General features: G+C 47.0%; 1 protein-coding gene across 1 annotated transcript in view; it reads right to left on the bottom strand.

Moving 5' to 3' along the window:
- The window catches only part of cyp17a2 (cytochrome P450, family 17, subfamily A, polypeptide 2), a gene marked incomplete at its 3' end in the record, with an annotated part of 39,339 nt that extends 31,924 nt beyond the window's left edge, over positions 1-7,415 (bottom strand). Inside the window, exons 1-2 of the mRNA XM_029759669.1 lie at positions 6,977-7,415; positions 1,881-2,001 (exon numbers count right to left, since the gene is read on the bottom strand). Of these exons, the coding sequence (XP_029615529.1) occupies positions 1,881-2,001; positions 6,977-7,221 (366 nt within the window). The remainder of the gene's footprint in view (positions 1-1,880; positions 2,002-6,976) is intronic.
- Positions 7,416-12,684: the final 5,269 nt, after the last annotated feature.

Below are 12,684 nucleotides of genomic sequence, written 5' to 3'. Positions count from 1 at the left end.
TATGGGGACAAAGATCGTACTTTTTGGAGAAATGTCCTCTGGTCTGATGAAACAAAAATAGAACTGTTTGGCCATAATGACCATCGTTATGTTTGGAGGAAAAAGGGGGAGACTTGCAAGCTGAAGAACACCATCCCAACCGTGAAGCACGGGGGTGGCAGCATCATGTTGTGCGGGTGCTTTGCTGCAGGAGGGTCTGCTGCACTTCACAAAATAGATGGCATCATGAGGCAGGAAAATGATGTGGATATATTGAAGCAACATCTCAAGACATCAGTCAGGAAGTTAAAGCTTGGTCGCAAATGGGTCTTCCAAATGGACAATGATCCCAAGCATACTTCCAAAGTTGTGGTAAAATGGCTTAAGGACAACAAAGTCGAAGTATTGGAGTGGTCATCACAAAGCCCTGACCTCAATCCTATAGAAAATTTGTGGGTAGAACTGAAAAAGCATGTGAGAGCAAGGAGGCCTACAAACCTGACTCAGTTACACCAGCTCTGTCAGGAGGAATGGGCCAAAATTCACCCAACTTATTGTGGGAAGCTTGTGGAAGGCTACCTGAAACATTTGACCCAAGTTAAACAATTTAAAGGCAATGCTACCAAATACTAATTGAGTGTATGCAAACTTCTGACCCACTGAGAATGTGATGAAAGAAATAAAAGCTGAAATAAATCATTCTCTCTACTATTATTCTGACATTTCACATTCTTAAAATAAAGTGGTGATCCTAACTGACCTTAAAACAGGGAATTTTTACTAGGATTAAATGTCAGGAATTGTGAAAAACTGAATTTAATTGTATTTGGCTGTGTACGTAAACTTCCGACTTCAACTGTACCTTGTCAGTTACACAACTGAATGCTTTCAACTGAAATTTAACCCAACCCCTCTGAATCAGAGAGGTGGAGGGGGAGAGAAGAGGGGAAGGAGGAGGAAGAGGAGGGATAGAGAGGGAGAGGGGGGTAGAGAAGAAGGGAAGGAGGAGGAAGAGGAGGGATAGAGGGAGAGAGAGAGGGGGTAGAGAAGAAGGGAAGGAGGAGGAAGAGGAGGGGAGAGAGGAAGGGAGAGAGGGGGTAGAGAAGATAGAGGGAGTACACTCTTAGAAAAAAAGGGTTCCACGTAGATACCCTTTTTGGTTCCAGGTCAGTTTTTGGTTCCAGATAGAACCCTTTTGGTTTCCATGTAGAACCTCCTGTGGAAAGGGTTCTATGTTGAACCTAAAAGGGTTCTACCTGGAACCAAAATCATTCTACCTGGGACCAAAACGGGGTTCTTCTAAGGGTTCTCCTAAGGGTTCTCCTATGGGTTCTCCTAAGGGTTCTCCTATGGGTTCTCCTAAGGGTTCTCCTAAGGGTTCTCCTATGGGTTCTCCTAAGGGTTCTCCTATGGGTTCTCCTATGGGTTCTCCTATGGGTTCTCCTAAGGGTTCTCCTATGGGTTCTCCTAAGGGTTCTCCTAAGGGTTCTCCTATGGGTTCTCCTAAGGGTTCTCCTAAGGGTTCTCCTATGGGTTCTCCTAAGGGTTCTCCTATGGGTTCTCCTATGGGTTCTCCTATGGGTTCTCCTATGGGTTCTCCTATGGGTTCTCCTAAGGGTTCTCCTATGGGGACAGCCAAAGAACCCCTTTAGGTTCTTGATATAACCTTTTTTCTAAGAGTGTAGGGTGGGAGGGTAGATACAAAGGTATATGGTCTGATAGAGAAAAATGCATCTGTCTGAATTAATGTAGGACAGGTCAAAGGCTAATATGCTTTTGAGGGATGCTGTATGTATTGTCTGGGCAGACAGAGGGATTCTGTGTGTTTGAGTTGAGGAAAGCTTTAAATTGACCAGTAATTCAACTCAGACTATATGAGTTGTCTCTGGGTTGCGGTTCACCATCTTGGGTCTCCCAGCGAACTCCTTCCCTCTCTGCAGGAGCACTTCTCTGGCATGGCTGAAGGCATTCACTACCACTGTGTAATGAGGGCCCAGGTACAGGGCATACAGAGGGCCGTACCTTACACACACACACACACACACACACACACACACACACACACACACACACACACAGACACACACACACACACACACACATGCACGCACACACACACACACACACACAGACACACACACGCACACACACGCACACACAGACACACACACACACACACACACACACACACACACACACACACACACACACACACACACACACACACACACACACACACAGACACAGACACAGACACAGACACACACACACAGACACACACACACACACACACAAAGACACACACACACAGACACAGAGAGAGAATCCAATACAGAATAATGCAAAATTAATTCATTTATGAAACAATTTTCGAAATAAACTTTATGTACAACTAAAATAGAGACGTACTGAGAGACAGAGCAGACACCAGGTTCTATCTGACACCAGGTTCTATCTGACACCAGGAGACAGAACAGAACAGACACCAGCTTCTGTCTGACACCAGGAGACAGAACAGACACCAGGTTCTATCTGACACCAGGAGACAGAACAGACACCAGGTTCTATCTGACACCAGGAGACAGAACAGACACCAGGTTCTATCTGACACCAGGAGACAGAACAGACACCAGGTTCTATCTGACACCAGGAAACAGAACAGACACCAGGTTCTGTCTGACACCAGGAGACAGAACAGACACCAGGTTCTATCTGACACCAGGAGACAGAACAGACACCAGGTTCTATCTGACACCAGGAAACAGAACAGACACCAGGTTCTGTCTGACACCAGGAGACAGAACAGACACCAGGTTCAATCTGACACCAGGTTCTATCTGACACCAGGTTCTATCTGACACCAGGAGACAGAACAGACACCAGGTTCTATCTGACACCAGGAAACAGAACAGACACCAGGTTCTATCTGACACCAGGAGACAGAACAGACACCAGGTTCTGTCTGACACCAGGAGACAGAACAGAACAGACACCGGGTTCTGTCTGGCACCAGGAAACAGAACAGACACCAGGTTCTGTCTGACACCAGGAGACAGAACAGAACAGACACCGGGTTCTGTCTGGCACCAGGAGACAGAACAGACACCAGGTTCTATCTGACACCAGGAGACAGAACAGAACAGACACCAGGTTCTATCTGACACCAGGAAACAGAACAGAACAGACACCAGGTTCTATCTGACACCAGGAAACAGAACAGAACAGACACCAGGTTCTGTCTGACACCAGGAGACAGAACAGACACCAGGTTCTATCTGACACCAGGAGACAGAACAGACACCAGGTTCTGTCTGACACCAGGAAACAGAACAGACACCAGGTTCTGTCTGACACCAGGAGACAGAACAGACACCGGGTTCTATCTGACACCAGGAGACAGAACAGAACAGACACCAGGTTCTATCTGACACCAGGAAACAGAACAGACACCAGGTTCTGTCTGACACCAGGAGACAGAACAGAACAGACACCAGGTTCTGTCTGACACCAGGAGACAGAACAGACACCAGGTTCTGTCTGACACCAGGAGACAGAACAGAACAGACACCGGGTTCTATCTGACACAGGAGACAGAACAGACACCAGCTTCTATCTGACACCAGGAAACAGAACAGAACAGACACCAGGTTCTGTCTGGCACCAGGAGACAGAACAGACACCAGGTTCTATCTGACACCAGGAGACAGAACAGACACCAGGTTCTATCTGACACCAGGAGACAGAACAGACACCAGGTTCTATCTGACACCAGGAGACAGAACAGACACCAGGTTCTATCTGACACCAGGAAACAGAACAGACACCAGGTTCTATCTGACACCAGGAGACAGAACAGAACAGACACCAGGTTCTATCTGACACCAGGAAACAGAACAGACACCAGGTTCTATCTGACACCAGGAAACAGAACAGACACCAGGTTCTGTCTGACACCAGGAAACAGAACAGACACCAGGTTCTATCTGACACCAGGAGACAGAACAGAACAGACACCAGGTTCTGTCTGACACCAGGAAACAGAACAGACACCAGGTTCTATCTGACACCAGGAAACAGAACAGACACCAGGTTCTATCTGACACCAGGAAACAGAACAGACACCAGGTTCTATCTGACACCAGGAAACAGAACAGACACCAGGTTCTATCTGACACCAGGAGACAGAACAGAACAGACACCAGGTTCTGTCTGACACCAGGAGACAGAACAGAACAGACACCAGGTTCTATCTGACACCAGGAAACAGAACAGACACCAGGTTCTGTCTGACACCAGGAGACAGAACAGAACAGACACCAGGTTCTATCTGACACCAGGAGACAGAACAGACACCAGGTTCTATCTGACACCAGGAAACAGAACAGACACCAGGTTCTATCTGACACCAGGAGACAGAACAGAACAGACACCGGGTTCTATCTGACACCAGGAGACAGAACAGACACCAGGTTCTGTCTGACACCAGGAGACAGAACAGAACAGACACCAGCTTCTGTCTGACACCAGGAGACAGAACAGACACCAGGTTCTATCTGACACCAGGAGACAGAACAGACACCAGGTTCTATCTGACACCAGGAGACAGAACAGACACCAGGTTCTATCTGACACCAGGAGACAGAACAGACACCAGGTTCTATCTGACACCAGGAAACAGAACAGACACCAGGTTCTGTCTGACACCAGGAGACAGAACAGACACCAGGTTCTATCTGACACCAGGAGACAGAACAGACACCAGGTTCTATCTGACACCAGGAAACAGAACAGACACCAGGTTCTGTCTGACACCAGGAGACAGAACAGACACCAGGTTCTATCTGACACCAGGTTCTATCTGACACCAGGTTCTATCTGACACCAGGAGACAGAACAGACACCAGGTTCTATCTGACACCAGGAAACAGAACAGACACCAGGTTCTATCTGACACCAGGAGACAGAACAGACACCAGGTTCTGTCTGACACCAGGAGACAGAACAGAACAGACACCGGGTTCTGTCTGGCACCAGGAAACAGAACAGACACCAGGTTCTGTCTGACACCAGGAGACAGAACAGAACAGACACCGGGTTCTGTCTGGCACCAGGAGACAGAACAGACACCAGGTTCTATCTGACACCAGGAGACAGAACAGAACAGACACCAGGTTCTATCTGACACCAGGAAACAGAACAGAACAGACACCAGGTTCTATCTGACACCAGGAAACAGAACAGAACAGACACCAGGTTCTGTCTGACACCAGGAGACAGAACAGACACCAGGTTCTATCTGACACCAGGAGACAGAACAGACACCAGGTTCTGTCTGACACCAGGAAACAGAACAGACACCAGGTTCTGTCTGACACCAGGAGACAGAACAGACACCGGGTTCTATCTGACACCAGGAGACAGAACAGAACAGACACCAGGTTCTATCTGACACCAGGAAACAGAACAGACACCAGGTTCTGTCTGACACCAGGAGACAGAACAGAACAGACACCAGGTTCTGTCTGACACCAGGAGACAGAACAGACACCAGGTTCTGTCTGACACCAGGAGACAGAACAGAACAGACACCGGGTTCTATCTGACACCAGGAGACAGAACAGACACCAGCTTCTATCTGACACCAGGAAACAGAACAGAACAGACACCAGGTTCTGTCTGGCACCAGGAGACAGAACAGACACCAGGTTCTATCTGACACCAGGAGACAGAACAGACACCAGGTTCTATCTGACACCAGGAGACAGAACAGACACCAGGTTCTATCTGACACCAGGAGACAGAACAGACACCAGGTTCTATCTGACACCAGGAAACAGAACAGACACCAGGTTCTATCTGACACCAGGAGACAGAACAGAACAGACACCAGGTTCTATCTGACACCAGGAAACAGAACAGACACCAGGTTCTATCTGACACCAGGAAACAGAACAGACACCAGGTTCTGTCTGACACCAGGAAACAGAACAGACACCAGGTTCTATCTGACACCAGGAGACAGAACAGAACAGACACCAGGTTCTGTCTGACACCAGGAAACAGAACAGACACCAGGTTCTATCTGACACCAGGAAACAGAACAGACACCAGGTTCTATCTGACACCAGGAAACAGAACAGACACCAGGTTCTATCTGACACCAGGAAACAGAACAGACACCAGGTTCTATCTGACACCAGGAGACAGAACAGAACAGACACCAGGTTCTGTCTGACACCAGGAGACAGAACAGAACAGACACCAGGTTCTATCTGACACCAGGAAACAGAACAGACACCAGGTTCTGTCTGACACCAGGAGACAGAACAGAACAGACACCAGGTTCTATCTGACACCAGGAGACAGAACAGACACCAGGTTCTATCTGACACCAGGAAACAGAACAGACACCAGGTTCTATCTGACACCAGGAGACAGAACAGAACAGACACCGGGTTCTATCTGACACCAGGAGACAGAACAGACACCGGGTTCTATCTGACACCAGGAAACAGAACAGACACCAGCTTCTATCTGACACCAGGAGACAGAACAGACACCAGGTTCTATCTGACACCAGGAGACAGAACAGAACAGACACCAGGTTCTGTCTGACACCAGGAGACAGAACAGAACAGACACCAGCTTCTATCTGACACCAGGAGACAGAACAGACACCAGGTTCTATCTGACACCAGGAGACAGAACAGAACAGACACCAGGTTCTATCTGACACCAGGAGACAGAACAGACACCAGCTTCTATCTGACACCAGGAAACAGAACAGACACCAGGTTCTGTCTGACACCAGGAGACAGAACAGACACCAGGTTCTGTCTGACACCAGGAGACAGAACAGAACAGACACCAGGTTCTATCTGACACCAGGAGACAGAACAGACACCAGGTTCTATCTGACACCAGGAGACAGAACAGAACAGACACCAGGTTCTATCTGACACCAGGAGACAGAACAGCAGCAGTATCATCATCCTACCTGTGTCCCAGCTCTGTGAAGCGTAGATGAGGTGGCTGGTCTCCCGTCAGACTCAGGAGACTCCCCAGGAGAGGGAGGGAGGGGAGGCAGGGTAATGGTGGGTAACTAGGAGGGTGAGAGTCCCCCCACGTCAACCTCATCACCCCTTTGAACAGGAGACAGGCCGTAACTCCAGCTAAGACCCACAGCAACAGAGTGGTAGGACATGTCGATAGAACGGACATCGTTGGTCCTCCAGATGCCATTAGGTAGCCACCAGAACCCTGGAGGTAAGGTCCCAAAGGTTGGAATCCCAAAATGTCCTTTTTTTTTGTTCCTTCGTAGTTTGATCTTTGTTCCTGTGTAAATATGAGTGTGAGAGAGAGAGAGAGAAGCAGCAATCCCGAAGGAACAGACTAATTGACTGTTCTGGTACAACTGACTAGCTATCTGAATCCTGGACCTAGAAGGGATATTTTTTCTCTCTCTCTCTCTCCGTCTCTCTCTCTCTCTCTCTCTCTCCGTCTCTCTCTCTCTCTCTCCGTCTCTCTCTCTCTCTCTCTCTCCTGTCTCTCTCTTTCTCTCCTGTCTCTCTCTCTCGCTCTCCTGTCTCTCTCCTGTCTCTCTCTCTCTCTCTCTCTCTCTCTCTCCCTCCCTCTCCCTCTCCCTCTCTCTCTCCCTCTCTCTCTCTCTCTCTCTCTCCCTCCCTTCCTCCCGCCCTCCCTCCCTCCCTCTCTCTCTCTCTCTCTCTCTCTCCTAGCCAGGGGGACGTCACTGAGCCTTGGGGGTTCACGGGTCAAGGATGTGATTTAATTTGTATTTTTTTCAATGTTTTATTTAACTGATAGTGTTTGTGTTTATCTGCTACATTCACCTTGACTTTCACCCAGTAGATATGGGAGTTTATCAAAATCGGGTTTGTTTTTGAATTCTTTGTGGATCTGTGTAATCTGAGGGAAATATGTGTCTCTAATATGGTCATATATTGGGCAGGAGGTTAGGAAGTGCAGCTCAGTTTCCACCTCATTTTGTGGGCAGTGTTGCACCTAGCCTGTCTTCTCTTGAGAGCCATGTCTGCCTACGGCGGCCTTTCTCAATAGCAAGGCTATGCTCACTGAGTCTGTCCATAGTCAAAGCTTTCCTTAAGTTTGGGTCAGTCACAGTGGTCAGCGATTCTACCACTGTGTTCTCTCTGTTTAGGGACAAATAGCATTCTAGTTTGCTCTGTTTTTTTGTTAATTCTTTCCAATGTGTCAAGTAATTATCTTTTTGTTTTCTCATGATTTGGTTGGGTCTAATTGTGTTGCTGTCCTGGGGCTCGGTGGGGTCTGTTTGTGTTTGTGAACAGAGCCCCAGGACCAGCTTGCTTAGGGGACTCTTCTCCAGGTTCATCTCTCTGTAGGTGATGGCTTTGTTATGGAAGGTTTGGGAATCGCTTCTTTTCAGGTGGTTGTAGAATTTAACAGCTCTTTTCTGGATTTTGATCATTAGTGGGTATCGGCCTAATTCTGCTCTGCTTATATTATTTGGTGTTTTACGTTGTACACAGAGGATATTGGTGCAGAATTCTGCATGCAGAGTCTCAATTTGGTGTTTGTCCCATTTTGTGAATTCTTGGTTGGTGAGCGGACCCCAGACCTCACACCCATAAAGGGCAATGGGTTCTACAACTGATTCAAGCATTTTTAGCCAGATCCTAATTGGTATGTCAAATTTTATGTTATTTTTGATGGCATAGAAGGCCCTTCTTGCCTTGTTTCTCAGCTCGTTCACAGCTTTGTGGAAGTTACCTGTGGCGCTGATGTTTAGGCCGAGGTATGTATAGTGTTTTGTGTGCTCTAGGGCAACGGTGTCTAGATGGAATTTGTATTTGTGGTCCTGGCGACTGGACCTTTTGTGGAACACCATTATTTTTGTCTTACTGAGATTTACTGTCAGGGCCCAGGTCTGTCAGGGCCCAGGTCTGTCAGGGCCCATGTCTGTCAGGGCCCAGGTCTGACAGGGCCCATGTCTGTCAGGGCCCAGGTCTGTCAGGGTCCAGGTCTGTCAGGGCCCAGGTCTGTCAGGGCCCAGGTTTGTCAGAATCTGTGCAGAAGATCTAGGTGCTGCTGTAGGCCCTCCTTGGTTGGGGACAGAAGCACCAGATCATCAGTAAACAGTAGACATTTGACTTCAGATTCTAGTAGGGTGAGGCCGGGTGCTGCAGGCTGTTCTAGTGCCTTCGCCAATTCATTAATATATTTGCTGAAGAGGGTGGGGTTTAAGCTGCATCCCTGTCTCACCCCATGGCCCTGTGGGAAGAAATGTGTGTTTTTTGGACATTTTAACCGCACACTTGTTTGTGTACATGGATTTTATAATGTCGTATATTTTTCCCCCAACACCACTTTCCATTAATTTGTACAGCAGACTGTCATGCTAAATTGAGTCAAAAGCCTTTTAGAAATCACCAAATCATGAGAAGACTTGGCCTTTGTTTTGGTTTGTTTGTTTTTCTATTAGGGTGTGCAGGGTGAATACGTGGTCTGTCCTACGGTAATTTGGTAAAAAGCCAATTTGACATTTGCTCAGTACATTGTTTCCACTGAGGAAATGTACATGTCTGCTGTTAATGATAATGCAGAGGATTTTCCCAAGGTTGCTGTTGACGCATATCCCACAGTAGTTATTGGGGTCAAATTTGTCTCCATTTTTGTGGATTGGGGTGATCAGTTCTTGGTTCCAAGTATTGGGGAAGATGCCAGAGCCAAGGATGATGTTAAAGAGTTTAAGTATAGCCAATTAGAATTTGTGGTCTTTATATTTTATCATTTAATTGAGGATACCATCAACACCACAGGCCTTTTTGGGTTGGAGGATTTGTATTTTGTCCTGCAGTTCATTCAATGTAATTGGAGAATCCAGTGGGTTCTGATAGTCTTTCAGTTCATCTCTCTCTCTCTCTACCTCCCTCTCTACCTCTCTCTCTACCTCCCTCTCTCTCTACCTCCCTCTCTCTCTACCTCCCTCTCTCTCTACCTCCCTCTCTCTCTACCTCTCTCTCTACCTCTCTCTCTACCTCTCTCTCTCTACTGTTATCAGTATACCAGCCTTGTGTAACCCTAACCCACCAGTCAGTCAAGGTTGCCCAGCTACGCAAAGTAAACAGAGTTAGCATCTCTCTGTCTCCTTGGAACCACAGTACAGCAACATAGGAAGAAAGACAACAACCATATCAGATAGTGGTGAGAGGGAAGCACTGCCCTAGGGGGAGGGAGAGAGAGACAGAGAGACAGAGAGACAGAGCGAGACAGAGAGACAGAGAGAGACAGAGAGACAGAGAGAGACAGAGAGACAGAGAGAGACAGAGAGAGACAGAGCGAGACAGAGAGAGACAGAGCAAGACAGAGAGAGACAGAGAGAGAGAGAGAGAGAGAGAGAGAGGAGAGAGAGAGAGAGAGACAGACAGACAGACAGACAGACAGAGAGAGACAGAGAGAAACAGAGAGAGACAGAGAGAGACAGAGAGAGACAGAGAGAGAGAGAGACAGAGAGAGAGAGAGACAGAGAGAGAGAGAGACAGAGACAGAGAGAGAGACAGCGAGAGAGAGAGAAACAGAGAGAGAGACAGAGAGAGACAGAGAGAGAGGAGAGGTGAGGATAAAGGGAAGGGGATGGAACGATGAGGAGAAGAGGGGTAAGGGTGGGTCTATGATTGTACAGTTATAGAGAGAGGACAGGAGAGGAGACGAGAGGAGAGGTGAGGTGAGAGACAGAAGACTTTAAACTTATTATTACGTAGGTGTGTGTCAGTCAGTCCGTCATAGCAGTCAAGGCCCCAGTCAGCCAAGGGGAATAGATTTACAATATCAAACAAGATAATCTAAATCATAAGACAGTTATGTATATCAAATTATATATACATTAACTTAATTCAGAGGTGAGGAGAGGAGACGAGAAGAGAGGTGAGGAGACGAGAAGAGAGGAGAGGAGACGAGAAGAGAGGTGAGGAGAGGAGACGAGAGGAGAGGTGAGGAGACGAGAAGAGAGGAGAGGAGACGAGAGGAGAGGTGAGGAGACGAGAAGAGAGGAGAGGAGACGAGAAGAGAGGTGAGGAGACGAGAAGAGAAGAGAGGAGAGGAGACGAGAAGAGAGGTGAGGAGAGGAGACGAGAGGAGAGGTGAGGAGAGGAGATGAGAGGAGAGGTGAGGAGACGAGAAGAGAGGTGAGGAGAGGAGAGACCTCAGTCAGCCAAGGGGAATAGATTTACAATATCAAACAAGATAATATAAATCATAAGACAGTTATGTATATCAAATTATATATACATGAAAATAATTTCCTTTAAAGACATTAGTTAGAATCTAAATATTGCACAATGTCCTCATTTGTAGTTGCCTCAACAACAACTATACAATTAGTTTTTAGTTTGTGTCAGTCCTTCCATCATAGCAGTTAGTGCCTAAGTCAGCCAAGGTGGAATAGAGACAGGCTCTATGTGTCAGCCAAGGTGGAATAGAGACAGGCTCTATGTGTCAGCCAAGGTGGAATAGAGACAGTCTCTATGTGTCAGCCAAGTTGGAATAGAGACAGACTATATGTGTCAGCCAAGGTGGAATAGAGACAGACTCTATGTGTCAGCCAAGGTGGAATAGAGACAGTCTCTATGTGTCAGCCAAGGGGAATAGAGGCAGGCTCTATGTGTCAGCCAAGGGGAATAGAGACAGGCTCTATGTGTCATTCCTTCCATCATAGCAGTCAAGGCCTCAGTCAGCCAAGGTGGAATAGAGACAGACTATGTGTCAGTCAAGGTGGAATAGAGACAGACTCTATGTGTCAGTCAAGGTGGAATAGAGACAGACTCTATGTGTCAGCCAAGGTGGAATAGAGACAGACTCTATGTGTCAGCCAAGGTGGAATAGAGAGAGTCAGTGAATAAAACAGACAGCCCTGTCTAGCTGCTAGAGACCAGAGAGATACAAGAGGACATGGCTCTTACATTCACTGCATTTGACGCAATGTGTGTTTTGACAGTCTCCATGTTTTTAGGAGGAACACAGCCAGTAACCAGTAGCACCATGGTTACAGACTCAGAGTTGTTCCCACCCCTCCTCCTCCTCCTCCATTTTGAGAATGTCACAGTGTAACGTGGGTCGTCTAAAGGAGACCAAGGCTCAGCGTGTATAGTGCCTATTTTCTTCTTTAATGAAAAACAAAAAACACTTTACCAAAACAACAATCGACCGACAACAGTTCCGTAAGGTACACTCTGACAAAAACGGAAAACAACTACCCACAACCCACACATGGGAAGAAAAACAGGCTGCCTAAGTATGGGTTCCAATCAGAGACAACGATAGACAGCTGCCTCTGATTGGAAACCATACATGGCCAAAACATAGAAAACAAAAAACATAGAAATATAAATCTAGAAAACCCCCACATAGAAACAGAAAACCAAAAACCACCCAAAACACCCACCTGTCATGCCCTGACCTATGGAAAATGACCTCTTACCAGGGTCAGGAAGTGACAGGCAACTCCTCTCTCACAATAGTTCTGCTTCTAGAACCGGAACATTCCCCTTTCTGAAAGAATCCAAACACTTCACAATGAGTAATCTAATAGTAATGAGCGAAATCTATTTTGTTATTATTTCGTTATCACGTTTTATAACGAGAAATATGTCGTTATTATGAAATATTCTGGTTTGCAGGTATATATATATTTTTTTAGAAATAGACTTTATT

This window comes from Salmo trutta, chromosome 8 (genome assembly GCF_901001165.1).
Source record: "Salmo trutta chromosome 8, fSalTru1.1, whole genome shotgun sequence".
Lineage (NCBI taxonomy): Eukaryota > Metazoa > Chordata > Actinopteri > Salmoniformes > Salmonidae > Salmo > Salmo trutta.
Note: the sequence above shows the minus strand (reverse complement) of the source record. Positions and strands in the feature narration are given on the sequence as shown.